The 21,154-nt window shown below is 45.1% G+C and overlaps 1 protein-coding gene across 1 annotated transcript in view; it reads right to left on the reverse strand.

The window, feature by feature from the left end:
• Positions 1-2,518: 2,518 nt before the first annotated feature.
• Positions 2,519-21,154, reverse strand: part of WNT2 (wingless-type MMTV integration site family member 2) — a 49,934-nt gene continuing 31,298 nt past the window's right edge. Inside the window, exon 5 of the mRNA XM_006882695.1 lies at positions 2,519-2,748. Coding sequence (XP_006882757.1) covers positions 2,519-2,748 — 230 coding nt within the window. The remainder of the gene's footprint in view (positions 2,749-21,154) is intronic.

The raw sequence follows: 21,154 nt of genomic DNA on the forward strand, positions 1-21,154 counted from the left end.
AGGAGAACGTCCCTACAGGCACTCCTCCAGTGTTCTGTACAGATACACCCTTGTCCCCTTGCTCATCAGAAAGGACACATTTCAGCATAAAGAGAAAGCCAGACTTAAGTATCATAGGAGTGGAAAAAATCAAAACATGAACACCCCCACTGGATGCTAAAATGATTGAGAACCTTCTGGACTGATTCAGAGACAAAAGGCGTTTCGTTTCATAAAGCGCTTAGGTCTCTCAGGCACAGTCGGGGTCCGTCTGTAGTATGCCAGCATTTTTACAGATCCCAGCACCTCTCCTGGTCTCAGTTTCCTCAGACACAAACTGAAGGTAGCTGAGATGTCCTTAAGGTTCCTTTCCAGTTCTAAACGTATCCGTAGATTTAGAGGCCGAGAGTGAATCTCGTAGCATGAGGACCTGCAGTTTGGGGCCCGCATGCAGTCTCTCATTCTCCTGTGAGGATATTTATTCACATTCAGGAGTTTCTAGTTAGTGCAAACAGTTAATACGTTTGGCTGCTAACAGAGAGCCCGCAGGTGGGATCAACCCAGAGATGCCTAGTGGGAAAGGCTGGGAGGTCTACGTCAGGAAAGCTGGCCACTGAATGCCCCACGAGTCAGCGCTACACTGACACACAAAGTCCCCATGAACCTGGACTGAGTCCACAACCAAGTGGGTTTTCAGTGTAGCCAAGAAGTGAGCAGCTGCCTCCTTGCTCAGCCTTCCCGCTCACCCCCCTTTGCACACTGAGGTCAGAGCTGCTACCGCCTGGCTCCTCTACACTCTCTCACCCCCACCTCCCACCTTTACATCCTCAGGGGAAAAAAGAAAAACTTTGGAAAAATTAGTCAACAAATTTTAAGAGCTTGGAGTGAGGGCAGACTAATGAGTGCTGTCATTTTTGAAGAGGGCTAGAGGGTAAATGTCAACAGTGGTAACTTTCTTCAAGGGTGTTTTCCATGAGCCTAAGTCTGAGGGGCCTACTGCAAATCAAGGCTAGGGAAACAAAGTCAGAGTGTTAAAGAATGGGCAATCATTTGACAAACTCCAGAGACATACAATGAAACACATGCAGTTCTGTAAAGACAGAATGTTTAGAACAAGAACTTAATACAGAAGGTGATAAGACGTAGCTTCAAACATTTCACCTTTTAATAGTTTTAAAACTGAAGCAGCCTCTCCATTTTCTCTAGATGTCATCTTTTTGGCGTGTGGCAGAAGGCGGCCGCTATTTGCATAATGATGCTCCCATAATTACAGTTGGGACTCTTAAATATAGTCTCCAAGTAAAGATTTGCTTGCAATATAATACATGAGGGTTACCAACTTTCTAAGCAAAGTTATGTGCCATTTGCTTTAGGCTATGGTATCACATCATCTTGGAGGAACCAGATGGACCTAATGAAATGTGACAGGCCTTCAAATGGGCTTGAAGGGTGATGGCCATGAATGGTGCTCGGCAGCATACGTGGCTGACTTCTCAGAGGCATCTGCGATGGCATAAGACCTCTGGAAACTTCTCTGTCAGCATTTTAGATCCCTTTTCTTGTCTTCCCCAAAGATTTCATACTCAGGGCTATTTCAGTTACAAAACTCCATGATCACATGCAGAACACCAAATAGGAATTCAGTGCTCTCTTTCCCCCCCTTAGATGTGCAGACACATTTCCCGACACTCCAAGTTACCTTTCTCTATGCTGACCCAACAGTTACACAATACTCCCAGTTTGTAAGTCCTCTTTTTATTTCATTTCAGGTCCAATTGAGATTGAAAAAAGAGTCATTCCCTGCAGGCTCTCTATATCAAGGGGACAATAATTCAAAACACTTTGCCGAGGGATCTGCAATGCAAGCATTCGAAATGCCACCTCACCAATGAATGGATTTTCGACACTCCCACCTCATTATATCAGATTTTAATATGGCAATAAACGCCTTGAGAAATAGGCACTTTAAATCTAAAGTTTATTGAAAAATATCTTTCTCTAAGCAATTACCAATTAACCTTGAAGTTGGTAGCTATGAGATTCACTGGAACAGACACAAGTCTTGATTGTTTGTTTTTTCAAAGAAAAAGTAAAAGTTAATTCAAAGGGAGTTGGTTCAACTTTCTTTACATCTGAGAGGGGAAAACAAACCCACCCCCAAATTTCTAAACTTTGGAAGTTTGTTGGAAGACACAGAGAAAATTCCTTTGAGGCGTACGTCTCCACTCTGGTCTGCTGCTCTGGGAGGAGAGATGTAGTGGGTGAAGAAGGGTTTCCGGGTCCACCATTCTTCTCTAAAGCCTTTCGTGCTTTCTCCAAGGAGAACTCATCAGAAAACGAGGGGCCCCAGGATGCTGGTGGGTGGACGGAAGAGGGGATGCTGATGTGCAGTAGCTGGTCCTGGGTCTCGGGACCCCAGGAGGAGGGGCTTCTGTGGGATAAAAGCCACACCTCTTGGGGAAAGAACCTTCAGGTCTTGTGTCCTTGCAGGGTGGGTGGCATCCTGGCAGGAGGGCGGTGTCTGGGGACCTGTGCGGGGTCACACGGGAGCAGCCCAGTCGGCACTCTTGGGGGCCTTACACGTGTGCACGTCCAGAGCCTCCAGGCAGTCCTGACAGCGCACAGCACAGCACCAGTGGAACTTGCACTCGCACTTGGTCATGCGGGTGACGCGGGAGGTATCGTAGCCTCTCCCACAACACATGACTTCACAGCTGTCCATGCCCCGGGAGGTCAGGTTACACACTCGTCCTGCTGTACCTGGGGAGCCTGGAAGAGAAGGCCAGGAGGGTGACTGAGAAGGTTTGAGCAGAGCCAATATTGCTTAGGGAGAGAAGGGCCACAGCCCACCCTCTGAGAGGGCCCTGACCCTCCTCCCGCAGCCCAGGGCTGTCACCCCCATTCCATGGGCCTCTGCAGCCCGTGTCCTTCTATGCAGTGAGATCAGCAGCCTGAAAGACCACGTCCAGGAAGGACACGCACGAAGGCCTGGATGTGCCTTGTCCACCGAGGCCCAGCTCTCCCACGTCCCAACTCATTAGCTTGTCCTTGCCCAGCCTTGCATTCCTGGATCCAGGGTCAGACACTCTGAATGCGCAGAGGTGCATCAGAATAAATCAAGTTCATTCTCACTTCATCAGGATGAAATCCTGGTTCCCTCTCTCTCCCTGTTTCAAACTACATTTGGAAGAAGTGGCAAAAATGACCTCTTTTTAAATTTGTCAGAGTGCTAACCTTGGAAAAGAGGGAATTCCACATCCTCATACCTAATAAGCCTGGTTTATTAGGGCAAAGAGTAGAACTCTGGCAGCTGAAGGAGAGGAGTGGGTTCTCTCTTATGCAACTTAAAGAAGGGGGAAAGGCTGGCTTGATTTAGCAGAGAACTGTCTTGCTAGTGGACCACAGAGATGTGTGCATGACATGCCTCGTGGGAGGTGAGATTCTAGACCTTCAAAAGTAGCATAAAAAACATCCTTAGTTCGTAATTACCAAGGGAACATCATTTTGGTTAAGCAGGATGATGTTTTTAAAATGTCAATCTGTATTTATTATTTGTCTGAAAAGGAATCTTAAAGATAGGGAGCCTCTTCTCTTAGCCTGTCCTTGGGATCCCACACAGAATTCTTTTACTAGAATGGTTAGTAAATAGAACAAAGTGTAGTAGACAATTTTGAGCCTTCTGCTAAATTTACAATGATTTCTCCTACTTCTTCCTCCATAGAGATGGGCCACTACCAGCCACATTGCACAAAATTACCTTCCTTCACCAGCCATAGATGACTGGGCCAGGGCTGGACACCTGATTCAAGCTGGACTAGTCAGGTGGATTTCCCTGGGAAGAGGTGATTTCTGACAGAGACAGGATCACAGTACTCAACTCTGTAGCCATCAGGAAGCATGCACCATGAGGAAGATTACAGACAACGAGGATAGAGGACAGGAGTGGAACCGATGGGCAGGCACAGAGGAGAAAAGACGTGAAAAGAGAATGTTGACCAAGGAGTGCTGTGTTCTGGTTCTGCACCTGTTTTCCTGCGGCCTCACTGCGTTCCAACCTTCGGGCTTCTAGAGGTGCTGTATCCCTTCTTTAGCTGAAATTGTTCAGTTGCTATTAGCTGCCATCAAAGATCTTAAATAGCTCAAAAACCCAGAGAAGTGAAATCCTTTCTTTAAACCAAAAGAAAACTTCTCCAAGATCAAAGAGACGGTGACTTAATTCCTTTCTGTTTTCCATCATTTACCTAGAACTTTACCCAAGTAAACTCTACTGTTTCCCCACGTGAGTGGCACAGCCCTCTGACTTTTTCTGAGTTAATCTCACTCTCATTGGGTCACAATTATCTAACCAAGTGTTGTGTTAGCCTTGGCTGAGTTAGTGACCAGGGAAGCAGCAGGGTTCAAGCAAGGTGTGGGGTCAAAAAGAGGAGAGGGCCAGGCTTGAATGTGCTTTGCGTGACCAGGCCACTGGCAGCAGGAAGGCAGGCAGGGGGACTTCACGGGGACAGGAAGGATGACAGAGGCCTGGGGTCAGGGTGGAGGGTGGGTCAGCCAGGGAAGGCCCGAGCCTAGCATGCTGAAGAAGCAAAAGGTTAGCGGCGGCAGCAGCTGCACCGGATTCAGGACAAGCAGGACCGTCCTCACAAGCCCTGCGAGCACAGGAAGTCCCACTGCCAGATGCTGCGTCTCATCATTCTGTCCAGTAAACACTCATGAGGGAGCCCTGGCAGCGCAGTGGCTGAATGCGCAGCTATGAAACAAAGGTCAGTGGTTCAAACCCACCCGGCCATTTTGTGGGAGAAAAGGTCTGACAATCTGTTCTCATAAAGATGAAAAGAAACTTTATGGGGTCACTCTGTTAGATGGGGTCACTATCAACTTGACCACACACGACAGCAAACATTTATGGAACACGCATATGTAATATGCTCTGTTGTGCGCCTGGAGTTTTAGGGGCAAAGGAAAGTAACTTAGATCCACTTCCTATTCTTGGAGAACCCAATAGGGAGAGAAATCTGCAAACAAGGATTTCCATGAGTTTCAGAAAATGGTTTTTATTCACTGAAGACCTACTACAGCCTCTGGTGGGGTTAGAAGCATGCACTAGAACGAGGGTAGTTGGAGCTAGCAGAAATCCAAGTTCAGATCCTGGGTGTGTCAAGAATCAACTGTGACCATGGGCAAATTATGTATTATTTCATCCTCTGTAAAACTAGGATACAAGCAGTTCCTTCCCCATAGGCTTGGAGGGTGAGGAGGGAAAGAGGAGGGGCAGGAGAGTAAGTCCTCAACGAAAGCATCCACTTAACACGTGTTTACTGAGTGATCACTGCACCAGACACTCCCCTGGGAGCCCATCTCTCAGCGAAAAACACTCCTCAGGAGCTTCTGTTCTAGCAGGAGTGAGGCAAGGTTAGCACAGTTGGGGGTGAGTGGGTTCTTTTTGTATTACTATTTTTAGGAACAAACAGGACTAGGAAGGCCCACTAATCTTGTCCATTTTCACAGAGCAGGTGTTGTTTGAAAGAAGACTTCAAGGATGATGAGCACCTTTTTAGGGGGAGATGAAAAACATCCCAGTCAAGAGAACTTTGTAAAAGATGTTAGACTATAAATAAACAAAAGACTATGGAGAGTCAAGGTTCCGGAAGCACAGACTGTGTGCTGGTCAGAGAAGATGGGAGAGGAAGGTGTCATGCGATTTTCAAAGATCGTTTGTGCCCTGCTACGTCTGCATTTTATTCTATGGTGGTGATGAGGTACTCAGATTTTTAATTGTGATCAAACCTATGTTCACAGGGATCCTAAGTCTAGAAGATGGACTTGGAGTAGCAAGGTAGCTAAGGCTTGAGCTGCTGGGATAGTCTAGGTAAGAGATGCTGAAGAGACAGAATTCTGCTAGGTCAACAAGAAAATGCTCTAGAACTCTGAGTATCATTAAAGTCAAGGGTGGATGATTAGTGTCAAGGAGGAAAAGAGAGGGGCAGAATGTTCGTTTGGCTCAGCAACAAGGAGCCAATTGCTGACCTTGTTAATGGGACTGGTTTCTGTGGAACTTCGGGTGTAGCTGGTGGAGAATGACAGCAAGGGGCCTGGACACAGTGCGCCTAAGAAACTTCTTCCCATGAAGCTTGAAGTAAAAGGAGATGAGAGAAAGCACAGTTTTAAGAAGTTATGAATCTAAAGACAGGGCTTCCAGGTTTTCTAGGCCATCAAGTTTCTTGGTAGTTTGATATTCAGCAACAGGTAATATAATTTGGTAGGTTTTCACTTATTAAAAAATATACAAAACTGGGAGAAAGGAAACAATGTTAGTAGAAGCCATCCTAGTAATTTCTCCTGGGGGAAAATCAATGGGGACAGGCGAGAGGCTGGTAGAGTGATGAGTTAGGCATTAGGCTGCTACTTATTGAGAGGTTTGGGAGGTGCAACCTGACACCTGCTTCATAAGAGAGAGACAGGCAGTTTCCTCTCATACGATGTCGCACTGCAAACCCATCAGAAGGAGGGTCACTGTGAGCTCGACAGCAGACGCTCTGGCTTTCTGGAATGCAGGTGTTCTCGATGGTCTTTACCAGGTCAGAGGTTATATGAGTGCGTTTGAGAAAATCCATTAGACTGTCTACATGTGATAAGCTCACTTATGTTTCCAGTACCAGTTAAGGAGGTAGGCGTGCTGCTAGTATAGGGCATAAGTCTATGCTGTGCTGCTAACCAAGAGGTTGGTGGTTTGAATCTACCATCTGCTCCAAGCAAAAAACCCAAACACTCTCTTCTGATTAAGATTGATGGCCTCAGGAACCCAATGGAAGTTTGCCATGAGGAGGGTCGACTTGATCGCACAGGCACTGATTATAAAAATGAGGAGCGGGCACTCTAAAGAAACCATAATCGCCACCCAAGCAGATATATGCACACCCATGTTTATTGCAGCTTTGATCACAATAGCAAAGAGTTGGAAACAACCCAAGTGCCCATCAACAAACACATGGATAGAGAAGCTGTGGTATACTCACACAATGGAATATTGTGCAGCACTGAAAAACAAAGAACTCATGAAATATACAAAATGAGTGACCATGAGGACATTATGCTGAGTAAAATATCTCAGTCACAAAAAGACAAATACTGTCTAATGCTACTATTATAAAACAGGACTGACAGGGGGTTGGGGGAAACTAAGAAAAGAGGGCATAAATACTGTACATGGCATTGAAACAGATGAGGGAGAGAGCTGTATAAAAGGAATATATGATTAGGTATTATTGTCATGACAGGAGTCTAGAACGAAGGCTGCATAGTGGAGTGAACTGGGGGTGGGGGACTGTATAACAATAAAAGAATTTTTCTTTTACTTTTCAAAGAGAAGAGCAAATGGGGGGTGGACAGGGAGAAAAGTGCAACAATGAATGAATGGAAATCCTAAGTCTTTGTAAACTTTCATTAAAATTAATTAAAAAAAAAAAGAAAAAATGAGGAGGGGTGGTTGACATGTGTGACACCATAGGAAAGAAGCAAAGCTTTCTAAGTACTGAGAGGGCAGTGTTCAGGCAGGGAGACAAGCTGGAGAGCACTACTGCATTGTGGGAAGATGATAATCTGGATTCCGACAGCGGTCAAGGGAGCGGGGAGAAGAAATGGACTTGGAAAAGTGTGGGAGGCAGCACAGGAAGGCTCCAGTGTTTGGACAGATGAGAAGCGTCAAAAAGGCCTCTGAGGTTTTTGTCTTGAGTTTATGCTGGTGACAGTCCCTGAGGCAGGGAATACTTGCAGAGGGCCAGGCTTTGGAAAAAAAAGCAGCTTAGTTGTGAGTATGTTAATGTGCTGTCATTTAACATATTGGTTGTGGGGCTTCATGGTAGAAGCATCCACTGAAAATATTCTCTGGGACTCAGGAGAGAAAAAAATGAGGAGACCTGGATTAGGAAATGTACATGAGGAGGTACTAGAGCCTTAGGTGCTATTGTAAGGTGTCGAGAATGACTCACAGCGACCCTCTGAACAACAGCTCTGAACTCTGTCCTATCCTGTGCCATCCTCATCCTCGGTCAAACCTACTGCTTCTGTCACTGTGCCAATCCATGACTAGTGGGTGTGAACATTGCTCTGACCTAGTATTTCATAAATAACTCTGACTTTTCATTGTTTTATTTCTACATCATGCACATCAATACACATTCTTCACTTCCACCAATTGGTATTCACCAAAACGTGAATACATTAACCATGCATAGAGCTCTCGCCACCTTTTGTGACTGTAGGTTTTGAGGGGCTCCTGGGGGGCTCCCTGTACTTGCATCTAACTTGGTCTTTTTCTAGGGGGCTGAAACTTACTGGGGTCTGAGCTGCTGGACTAACTCAGCCCTGAGTCATGGTCATGGTAGGTTTTGTCCCCAAGAGACAGTAAGTTGGATCAGATTCTGCAAAGATGAATTGCTCAATGACAGGAATCCCTCAGCATCATCAAGACTCTGAGAGGAACAGCGAAGGTCATGGCCACTGTCAAGGGCTTAACTCAGAAAGAGTTTCAGTAAAAGTAGTGCCAACTCTGCTAATGCGGCAGCTCAGCTGCTCAAGGTCGGTGGCAAAGTGCTGGAAAACTCAATCTGAACGCAGCACTCTGCACACACCGCCCAGACAGAACGTAACAGAGGCCCGGAAGGAGGAAGAGGAGAGGAGGTGATAAGACACAGACGAGAGAGCAGGTCATGGGCCCCTTTGAGACCTCAGGGTGCAGAGAACAGGCAGGCAGAGGCGGCAGGAGTGCTCTCTGAACTGGAGGACAGGAAAGTTGCACAGCAATGGTCTACAAAGGGACTCTCCAATTAGATCAAATGACAGACTGCTGGGGAGAGGGCAGTTTTGACACTCGCTGTCGTCGTAGCAGAACCAAGAGCCATTTCATTAAAAGGCTGAAGACTGTATTTCCTGAGAACTTGTTCACGACAAGATGTGTTGGCTCTGCCTCCTTCACAGGGCTTATAATAAAGATTTGTTATGAAGACCAGAGGAAGGCTACACCATCTTAGAGACCTCCTATCGGCCTTTCCAAATCTGCAGAATGCATCCCATTACTCTTAAAAGAATGAAAGCGGCATTTATCTGTGTGTGCATTTCTGTGTATATGTATCGTGTTCATGTGTGTATCTGTGTGTATGTCTGATGAAAGGGAGCTACTACCGATCTGTAATACTGAGCTGTGATCTACCCACATGTTTAATTATGAATATCTGGGGCATATAATTTTATACTTTTTCCAAGTAATATCTTAACCTATTAATGTGTGTGTTACTTGCTCCTGTCTGAGCCCCAACAACTATGAGGGAAATAACCAGTTACATCTAACGGCATAACCGCCTAAGAGGAAGCTTTCACGCAGGGAAGGCTGGTGTAGACTCAAGTCCATCTGTCTTTCCGCTATTTTCTGGACTTTTCCCTCCACTCATTTCTCCCTTCCCCTTAATATGTGCTGCTTCTTTCTCTCCATCTCCCTTTTCACCCTTTTTCTTCATGCATTTGTTATTAGATCCAGTATTTATGAAGCACTCTTATGGGAGACGCCCTGTGATAGAATTTTTTAAACTGTGGTAAAAGATACAGTGCCAAAATTTTGCAGTTTCGATCAGTTTTAAATGCACAATTCACTCTTCTAATCACATTTGTCATGCCGCACAACCCTCTCACTATCCATTTCTAAAACATTGTTATCGCCCCAAAGAGAAACCCAACGCTCCTCAACAGTAACTCCAAGTCTGTCCCTCCTCTGGAATGATACACTTTTACTTCCACGCATTTCCTGGTTCAGATGTTTCATAGACATAGAATTAAACACTATTTGCCCTTTTAAGTCTGATTTACTTTGCACGATGTCTTCAAGGTTCATCCGTTTTGTAACATTTATGTGATAAGCATTTTGCATTATCTCATTTCATTCTCTCAGGCTGATCATCAACACTAAGGGCACCAGCAGTCAGAAAATCAAAGAGCCAATTGCATTAGGTAAATCTGCTTTCAGGGAGCTCTCCAGAGTACTGAGAAGAAACGATGTCAGTCTAGAGACTAAGGTGTGCCTGATCCAGGCTGTCTTCAAGATTACTTGCTATGCATCAGAGAGCTGGGCAATGACTGAAGGATGACAGAAGCAGAATTGATGCCTTTGAGTTGTGGTGCTGGAGAAGAGTCTTGAACATGTCATGGACTTCCAAGAAAACAAGTAGGTCTGTCTTGGAGAGGGTGAAACCAAGTGTTTCCTTGGAGGCTAGGATTTTTAGGCTCTGTTTCACATACTTTGGGCATGTGGCCAAAGCTAGACTAATCCTTGGAGAAGGACATGGGTGGAAGCTCAGAAGGGTGGAGGGACAGTGCAGGAGAGGAAGACTCTGTATGAGATGGACTGATACAGTGATTAGGGCAATGAGGGTAGGAGTGTCGGAGTCAGTGAGTCTGGCTAAGGAGAGGGCAGGCTTCAGAGCTGATGTACATAGGGTTGCTATGAGTCGCAGGTGACTAGACGACACATTAACAATAGGCTTATCATTAATGAGGGAACTCTGGTGGCTAAGTGTTAATGAGAATGAGTTGTGCTTCCATCCCAAAGGTATGAAATTGAAATCTACCAGCTACTACTTGATAGAAAAAGGCTGGGCAATTTCCTCACTTTCAATTTGTTGCTGCTGTTGAGTCAACTACGATTCATAGCAACCTTATGAATAATGGATTTGAACCCTATTGTATCCGTGTCATCCTCACCATCCCTGATATTTGAGTTCACTGCTACAGTCATTGTGTCAATTTATCATGTTAAGGGTCTTCCTCTCTTTGACTGATCCTGTATCTTCCCAAGCATTGGCCCCTCCTAGCAATAGGCTCAAAGGATGTGGAACAAAGTTCCATTATCCTTATCTCCAAGGGCACCCTCGCTACACTTGTTCAAGATGTTTGTTTGTTCTTCTGGAAGGCCACAGATATTCAATACTGTTCTCTAATACCACATTCAAAGGCATTGACTCTTCTCCTGTCATCCTTATTCTTCTAGAGTTCATAGGGTTTCATGAACACTAGAGGAAACAACTTCATCTTGCTTGGATCCACAATTAACACCCTTAGTACCAGCAGTCAGGAAATCGGAATATGCAATGCACTGGGAAAATCTGCAGTTAGGGACCTCTCTACACTAAGGATGTTAGTTTGAGGACTAAGATTCATCTGATTCAGGCTATAGTCTTTCCAATCACTTGTTATGCATCTGAGAGCTGGATAGTGAACAAGGATGATGAAGGAAGAATTGAGCCTTTGAGTAATGGAGAAGAGCACTGAATGCCCACAGCTGGCCAAATAACAAAGAAACACATCTTGGAGAGGGTGCAGCTGGAGTGCTCTTTGGAGGCAGAGATGAGGCTTTGCCTCATATAATTTGGGCATGTAATTGCTAGGAGGGGCTATTCCTTGGAGAGGGACATGATGCTTGGAGAGTGGAAGGTCGATGAAGGAGAGAAAGCCCTTCGACCACGTGAATTAATGCAGTGACTGCCACAATGGGCTTTTGTGTGTCAGTAAAGTGTGAGGAAAGCACAGAATAGAACAGGGTTCAGATCGTTTGTTCAAAGGGTTGCTAAGAGACTACTAGACTCGAGAGCACCTAACAACAACATCACAACAACAACATGATCCTTATGCACTGTCAAACTTTTACATGCATAGGAAGTAACTGAAAAGACCACGGCTTGACTCAGGCACAATTTAGTGCCTCTGAAAACTGACTGGAGAGTCAGCTATGAGTTAGTCCCAACTTGACGCGACATAAGAGCAGCATCATTAATTCAGGAGTTCTGGTGGTGTCATCTGTAAGGAGCTGCACTGCCAGCTGAAAGGCAGAACGTGTGGTTTGAATCCACCAGTGGTTCCAAGGAAGAAGGATGGACAATCTCTTCCTGTGCAGCCTCCGAAAAACACGTGAAGGTCAAACAGGCAAAGAGTGCGTGAGTAGTTAGATAGGGAGTCAGTGATCATCATTACCTGGTTTGAACTGAAGACACAGAGGGTCAAGGAGGTAATGCAACTTGTTTGGTATCACATGTACAACTAGCGGGTGGCAGCAGGATCTAAAGCCGAGCTTGTCTGACTTTAAAACTCAAGTTCTTGTCCATCATGATGCTCTACATCCTGGCACAGAGCTCTACCACAGAGCAGGTGTGCTGTCATAGTGTGTGATTGTTGTTGATGTTAAGTGCTATTGAACCACTTGCAACTCATAGAGACCCTATGTACAACAGCTCTGAACTCTGCTCTATCCTGTGCCAACCTCATCGTCTCTGACACACAAGTTGCTCTAAAGGAACTGGCAAAGAACAAGACCCCAGGAATTGATGGTATACCAAAAGACATATTTCAACAAACAGATGCTGCCCTGGCTGCACTCACCAACTTGTACTAAGAAATCTGGAGGACAACCACCTGATCAGAGACCTGTATTTGTTCCTATTCCAAAGAAAGGTGAACCAATGGAGTGTGTGATTAGGGCTTTGCAATTTCCCGGCTCCCTCCCTGACTTCAAATATGCACCTTTTCTGGAGAGGATATTTTTCCATTGCTGAAGACCCTGGAAAAAGCCCTGCCTGATGCAAATCACTTCTGATGGAAGAAATTCAATGTCATCAACTTGTTGCTCATCTTAAAAAAAAAAAAAAAGTGCAATTCCCCATTTAAAAGCACTGTGACTTCCCTGCAGAAAACACAGGAGTGAACGAAGAAAGAGCAGGCACTTTATAGTGGAGAAACCTAACACATAGACCTGAACCAAGTGATCAAGGTCAACATTAACAGTGTTGAGTCATGTCGATAGTACACACAACATCAGCAGGGCTAAGTCATGTGGATGTTGACAGCTCCCACAGAGATGATGCAATGACAATGGAACTTTACTTCTATGGTCTCTCTCCTAACAATCCATACTCCCAGTTTACTTATGGGGGGGAAAAATCTGTGAAATCCCACTACACCTGACTTGTTATTGTTGATGAGTACTGTCAAGTCAGAATCAACCCATATCTGACCCTCCAGTGGTTTTCTGAGGCAGTAAATTGCACAGGACGAAGACTGCCCACCTTTCTCCCACAAAGCTGCCAGTGTATTCAAACTGCGGGCCTGCAGGATTGCAGTACAGCTTTTTATCACAAGGCCACCAGACTCCTCAAAACTGCCAATGTCATAAAAAAATAAGGCATGTCTGAGAGACACTGTTACAACCAAGACAAGAAGATGACTACATGGAAGATGGGATCCTGGATGGGATCTTGAAATACAAAGTGGGTATTAGGTAAAAACTAAGAAATCTGAACAAAGTATGGATTTTAAAAACAGTAATAGTTCAACAATGGTTCATTGTGTATATAATATGTATCATCTTAATATGCTAATAAGAGAGGAAACTATGCAGATTATATGGGAATGCTGCAAACCTCAGCTTAGTTATAAAAAGGAATTCCTCAGGCTCACCACTTGCCTACCTGCCCACCTCCATTCGAAGATTCTCTGAGCCATATCCAAAAATGAGTGTGATCTGCACAAAGACTGTACTTGTGCCACTCCGTGTCTAAAATGACCCCAAAGAAGAAATCCCTGAAATATCTGATATAGCCTGAGTGTAATAGTCTCCCAAAGAGATACTTTCAAAGAAGAAACACATATTTTGGTGCTAGCCATATTAAAAGTTTACATTTACCTTAAAACGTCATTTATTCTGTTTTCTTAGGATACGTTATCTCTGCTTGCCCTTTGATTTACAAAGTTCACTCAAGGGAAAAAAAACAAACCAACAAACTGAGAGCTCACTTCTCTGACTGTGCTTTTTGATTGTGACGCACATTCCAGTGCGTGGCCTTCCTGAGTACAGTCCCCAACCCCCAGATACACAGTGCTACAGTCTAGACTTAGCAGGCCAATCCTCATCTGTCATCTTTCTGCTCAGCCCTTGTGGGTTCACCTGCCTAGACTCAGTGTCTGTGAGATCCAGAGGGGCCTGTGAGGTCAGAAGGTACCAGCTCCATCCTGACACAGCTTTTCTCTCCCCACACGCATCCTTCTCATCCTGACTTGCAAGAGGGCACCCAGGTGCAGGAGGAGGTGGAGGCGGCAGCAGAGTTTCTCAGTTGCATAGTCTGGGACCTCATAATACACTTTTGATGGGGCAAAGCTCGGAGCACTGTTTTCACAAGAGAGCATCCCGTCCCCAGAGCTATAAAATTAATAACGGAGTACAGGCTCACGGTGTAGAAGCATTTCTGTCTCCACCGACATGCATCTTCCTGACAGCAGAGGAGGAACAGAGGGCTTCCACTAATAGTTCCCAGACCCACACCTCTGGACTCTGGAGGAAGGGCGCTCACTCTGCCTCTCTCTGTAGATGGGTCTGCGTCTTTGGAAATTCCTGCCACTCTGGGCTGACAGAGGCCCATATGTTGACCATTAGGGTATAAAGCAAGATTCACTGAAGCCCACCATCCAATAGACTGTTTCTCCTCTGCCTGACTCACATGCTGTCCTTAATGACACAGATTTATTGAAGATAGAAAAGAATGTTAAAGAGCAAATGTTAGAGACCGCACATTCATCTGTATCCTGGCCTAACCCTGTCCTCCCATGAAGGACTGTGAAGCTGAAGGTACTGTAAGACAATACCCTCACTTATTCTATTCAATGCTTACATAATTGGGGAATTCTTAACAGGCCCAGGAAAGCATGCAAATTCCGAGATGGAATTAAAGTTGGGAGGGTCAGACTCTTCTCCAGCTCTCAGTATCGGCATTTCCCAACCCCTCGGACCTTCCCTCCCTACCCTGCACCTGGGTGCTCTTGTGAGGTCCTCCCCTCCCTGCTCACTGAGGTGACCTGATGTCACTTCCGTGGAGGATGACTCCTCATAGGAGTTGTTCCCATGTGCACTTGCTCTTCCTGTTGTCTCACAAATGCAGGCCTGACTGGCCAGCTCATGTCTCCACTGCTTCTGGCACCATCGCAGCCCTAAGCACATCACAATTCTCAGTCCATTCCCCTCAGACATCTCCCATTCTTCAGTTCACCTGGCTTCTGTGTCCCGCTGCACATGCTCATCTCTCCCCTCAAAAGCAGAATGTCTGTAACTTCCAACTCCGGATGCTCCCGTTGGCTTTTCTCTCTACTCCACACTTATCAACATGGTTACATTTCAAACAGATTCATCTTCATATAGTCCAATGTCTCAAATGATCTGCTCAGCTTACAGAACCACCTTCTGCCCTTCTTCTCCTGGGAAGTCCTCCGGGGCTTGTTAACTCCCTGCCTCTTCTTACCTCTGGCGGATTACCTGCTTAATCTCTTACACTGCTCAGAAGAGACTGACTCAAAACATACTCAGATTAATACTATCCCACGAACATAACACAGGCAACCTATCCCCAGATATCAGGAGGTGTCAGTTCTTGGAAAAGGCCATCCAGCTTGGAAAAGGAGAGGATTATGGAAGGAGAGTGAAACTTCAAGAAGATGGGATGACAGTGATTTTGACAATGGTGAATGTGAGCTGAGTTTCTACTTGTTGTCAAAGGGTCTCTGAGTTGGGGTTGACTTGAAGGCATCTACAGCAACAACTTAAGAGGTTAAAATTTACAATATATATATTTTAGAGGGACAGAATTCAATCTATAATAAGGCTTAACAGGTCATGAAAGAGTCATGATGGTGCAGTGCCTGATGTGTTGGGTTGTTAACTGAAGCCTCTCTGTAGAAGAAAGACAGGCAGTCTCCTTCCACAGACATTCAGCCTTGGAAACCTTATGGAGATTCTCCAGGAGTCAGACTCAACTTGATGGTGGTGGGTTGGGTTTTAGTATGGGACCAAGAGGACAAGGGCTGAGTCTATGTCTTCGTTTTGCTTTCCCTGGGCTTATCACTCTACCTGACAAATACAAAAGGCTCAATAAATGCTCGTTCACTGAAGAAATGAAGATTTAAGAAATGCAGGTGGGATTAGTATATGTTGCTGCTACCGTTAGGTGCATTTGGGTCACTGTCACTCACGGTGACCTTATGAACAATGATCTGAACCCTGCCCTATCCTGTGCCATCCTCTTCATCTCTGACACACTTGAGCCTGCGGTTACAGTCACAGTGCCAATCCATCTCTTTGAGGGTCTTCCTCTCTTTTGCTGACTCTCCACCTTTCCAAGCATGATGGCCTTTTCCCAGGACCAGCCCTTCTTTTTTTAAAATTATTATTAAATTTTATTAGTTTTCATGAACATTTACAGAGATTTTGGGTTCTCATCCATTGTTGCACTGTTTTCTCTACTCTCCTCCCCAGTTCACTCTTCTTCCCACCCCGAATGTCTGTTTTAATTGTCCAATTGCCACAGTGCTTGTCAAAGCCAGTTCTGATTAATCTCCTTTGTCAGTGTTGGACCAGCCCTTCTTAACAACATGCCCAAAATATGTCAGACAAAGTCTCACCATCTTTGCCTCCAAGGGCACCCTTGCTGCCCTTTGTCCAAGACACATTTACATTTGTTTGTTCTTTTGGCAGTTCATGGGATATTAAATACTCTTCTCCAACACCACAGCTCAAATGCATCGATTCTTCTTCTGTCATCCTTACTGGCAAACTTTCAGATGCATAACAAGTACTGAAAAGACCATGGCTTACAGCAGGTGCACCCTAGAGGTCACAATCATAACATTAAACACAGTTTTGTAAATTGAATCATACTGCTGGGAGATCTAGAACAGTAACTTCTGAATTTCTTAACTGGCACTGTGTTCCTGTGGGCTCTGAGTACCATTTGCCAAATGTGATTTATGCAGGAAAAAAAACCTAATACCCGGGAGCTCATGCCATCCAAAGCCTGCAGCTATCAGCCAGGTACAGGGCATTCAGCAGGCCCCAAGTTAAACAGCTTGTTAGGTGCTATTTGTTTCATGAACTTGATGAAGAAAAGGTGAAGGGCTGCTTGTTTCTTGCAGTGAGAAAGGAGACCTCAGGGTGACCTCTGGCCCAGGGGAGGGTTTTTATTCAATAACCAGTGAAAGTGGTCTGTGATTAGGTGCAGACAAGGCCTCTGAAGAGAAGAGTGAAATTCCTCAGAGATGGACCTATCTCTAACTTAAGGGCTTCTTTGATTTACAGATGCCTGGGGCAGTAACCAGAACAGATAACTACAGGACCACCACAGGACAGTCATCCCAGAAAGCCCAGCCTCCAAGATCCATCGTCCAGGTCAGCCTGCAAAATGTCACATGCACAGCATCACCCGGCCACGCACTCTTCACATCTGAGCGTGGTGAGGGAGTATTTATAGCTGAACATCAAAGTATTCACTTTCTTCAGCTCAAGACCTGGGAAAATGTTATTTTCTTGCTATCGTTGCTGCAGTCACATCTTCTTCAGTGAGTTTCTGAGGTGACCACAATTTAGGGACAACTAAAGACAGGAACACACTTGAAAATGTGACTGTAAAAGGCTTGGAGCCAATCTCAATTAAAAGGAAGTGAAGCCTGATTGTGATCACTCTTACTGCTCCACCCCTTCATGGGTGCCTGACCCCAGCAAATTCCCAAGTCCTCAGGCTGCTGCTTTACCATGTAGGACCTCTCCAATTTCTCCAATACACGCAGGCCACTATCACCACCCTCAGCACCACATCACATTTCAGGAGGTGATGTGGTGCAGTGAGAGGGAATTTTTGCTTTGATTTTCTAAATGTTTATTTTGTTTTGTTTACTAAACTTATAACAGTGGCTGGATGGTAAGAAGACGTGCTGTAATCCCAAAGGCATGTAGTTCGAATTCATAAGCTGTTTCATGAGAAAAGGATGAACAATATCCTTCAAAGCAATTTACAGCCTCTCAAAACCAGGTGGAGGGTCAGCTATAAGTTGGTTCCAACTTGACAGTACATAACAACAGTAATAACAATAGTGTTAGGCCAGTAAACTTTTTGAGAGAGCCTCAAATTTCTTTTCTGAGGAGGACCTCATGCACTTACTGCAGAGGGTCAAGGACTGCAGCCTTCAATATGGACTGAGGCTCAATGTCAAGAAGACAAAAATTCTCACCACTGGACCAATCGGTAGCATCAGGATGGATGGCAAAGAGATTGAGATTGTTCACAGCTTCAGTTTGCTCGGCTCCACGGTCAACACTCCTGGCACCAGTAGCCAGGAAATCAAAAACATATTGCGATGGGAAAGTCTGCTGTTAGGGACCTCTCTAAAGTACTCAAGAGCAACCGTGTCTCTCTGGAGACTAAGGTGTGCCTGATACAGGCCATGGTTTTTGCAATCACTTGTTATGCATCAGAGAGTTGGACAATGACTAGGGAGGATAGAAGGAGAATTGACGCCTTTGAGCTGCGGTGCTGGAGAAGAGTATTGAATGTATCATGGACTGCCAAGAAAACAAACAGATTCATCCTAGAGAGGGTTAAACCATGCTGCTCCTTGGAGGCAAGGATTCTGGGGCTTCATCTGACATACTTTGGACATGTTGTAAGGAGAGACAGGTCTTTAGAGAGGGACATCATGCTGGGTAGAGTAGAGGGACAGCGCAGGAGGGGAAGACCCTCTATGAGGTGGATTGATTCAGTGACTGGGGTAATCGGGATGGGTGTGTCAGAGGCAATGAGATTGGCACAGGATAGAGCAGGGTTTAGGGCTGTTGTACACAGGGTCGCTATGAGTCGCAAACGACTCGACGGCACATAACAACAACAACAACATAAATAGAAGTAAGTGGTGTGAAGATGTCGATGAGCTGTGAGCACTGGCGTGACTTTCACAGGAGTTCAAGTAACACCCTCATCTCCCATCCCCTAATAGATCTTCATTCTCCTCAGAATATCCCGCTCAATGTTACATGTTACATTCACGTAATGGAATACTGCAATACTAAAGAGCAACAAATTCGTAAAATACTATGAGAGAGACTAGAGAGCACTGTGCTGAGTGAACTGTCTCAGTCACATAAGGACAAATATTGCAAAGGGCTCCTATTGTGAAAATATGCAGACAACTGAGAAAGATATGTATAAATGATCAAAAAGGAGCAGAGGGTGGAAAAAAGGGGCAGGGGAAAAATTTGCTGGGATGGCAGAAGTTAGTGAATAGAGGGGGGTGGAGTGAACTAATGGGAAAAGTTTGGTGGGGGCTTGAAAAGATGGGGTGATAATAGGCATAAAACAATGGTAATTAATGGTATAAAATAAAATGTATATGAACTTTTGTTGTTGTTGTTATGTGTCATCGAGTCGCTTACGACTCATAGCGACCCTATATTACTATACAAAATATAAAGCAAATGTACAAATCACAATGTATATTAATTATTATATGCAAACCAGTATTTAAAAAAAAACACACACACACCAAACAAACAGCCAAATAATTGCCATCACATCAACTGTGACTCCCAGTGACCCCACATGTATCAGAGTATAACTGATCTCCAGTTTTCAGTGGCTGATTTTTCCTAAGCACATCACCAAACCTTTCTTCTTCTTCTTTTTTTAATACTGGTGTGCTTACAATGTTCATATACATTGTTTTTCACATCAGATCTTTCTTTGGAGGTGTCTCTGCATAGACTTGAACCTTCAACCTTTGTTTAGCAGCTGGGCACACTGATCAGCAGGGGTCCCAAGTGGACTCCTAATGTTATCTCTCATTGCCATTAAGTGGGCACCAATTCACAGCCGACCCTACACTACACACCCAAGGCCGTAAATCACAATGGGAGGAGACTGTCCGCCTTCTTCCCACAGAGCTGCTGGTGGTTCCAAACCCCTGGGAAAATGCAGCCTCTGGGTCTGCAGCACAAATCTATGCACTGTGTCACCAAAGCTCGCCTTAAAGGTATCTAAGGGCTAGCTTACCTGACTTAAAAAAAAAAGGTGAGAATCTGGCTCTTGATTGGTATTGACCAACCAAGAGCCATCATTTCCTTATTCTTTCTAAAAAGTAACCAGTTCTAATACATTGATCCATACACTGTTCTAAGGATTACCTGAGACCATGTGTACAAGGATCCTAGCCCAGTATCTGGAACACAGGACTCATACCTAGCAGCTAAAAAGATCAAAATGTCATCATTTACCCATTAAACTGAGAAAGATTGGAGTCAGACAGCTAATGGCAGAAGAGAAGCCAAACCTGTGAGACCCAAAGCCCAAGTTTCCTGGAAAGTTAGCTGAGACGGTGGTCTGACAGGTAGGATGACTTGACAAAGGTCCTAAAAAATGTGTCAGGAATGGAGAATACAGAATCCGGCCACCCTGACTCCTTGTCTTTTCACTCTGTGGCTGTTAAATATACGATCTAATTGTACGGACCTGCTTTGCTGTTACAAAGATTGAGTTCATCAAACTGTGAAGGACATGGATCCACTGAGGGGCAAAAACAGGTGCTGGACTTAACATTCTCTGGTAATTATGCTGCTTAATCAATGTGACTTTAGAAGCTGTCTGCCATCCTCATTATTTTATCAATTTCCCAGAAATTATCTTGAAAGGGGAAACAAACTCAAAATTTGTAATAGAGGCTATTTTGCTCAGGAATGGGCTTCCCTGCATCCTGAGAGGCTGATGTGAGTGAGTGGAAGTGGGCTGAAACTGCCAGTCACCTCCCACTCTGCACCTGAGACTTTGGAAGGGCAGGTGCTCAGCCTGGAGCTGGCCCTGAAGGTGAGAGATGGGAGGGGAGCAGCCAGCCTTCCAGTGTCAAAGGAGCCAGGTGGGAAAGCTGCTGGGCTGAGGCTGTTTGAGTCTGAGGCGGGGAAGGTGCTGGGGTAAAGAAGGCGGGCGGGGACTTTAATAAGTGAAATCCTAACAGCTCGCCCAACTACCGCTAAGCAGGTAGGGTGATTCTTCCCTTTTCCAGGACTTGGCAGCTCCTGAGCATGTGACTCAGAAAGAGCAAGGTCATGCGAAACATGGCAGACTTCACAGCAGGCCAGTGAGTCATAACGTTGGATTTTTCAGGGGAAGGGGATAGACAGCACAGAGCTCTCCTCCTCAGCGTTCCACAAGCCCCTGAAAGGTGCTGGGTTACGATGACATATAGCTTACATCTGTCAAGCTTTATATTTGGTCCAGGCTGAAGAATTTTTCTAATCTGCATATTCTGACTTTTTGCCGCATACCTTCTTCCCACTGGG

Source organism: Elephantulus edwardii, unplaced genomic scaffold (assembly GCF_000299155.1).
Source record: "Elephantulus edwardii isolate Elephantulus edwardi_28Jun2011 unplaced genomic scaffold, EleEdw1.0 scaffold00022, whole genome shotgun sequence".
Taxonomy (NCBI): Eukaryota; Metazoa; Chordata; class Mammalia; order Macroscelidea; family Macroscelididae; genus Elephantulus; species Elephantulus edwardii.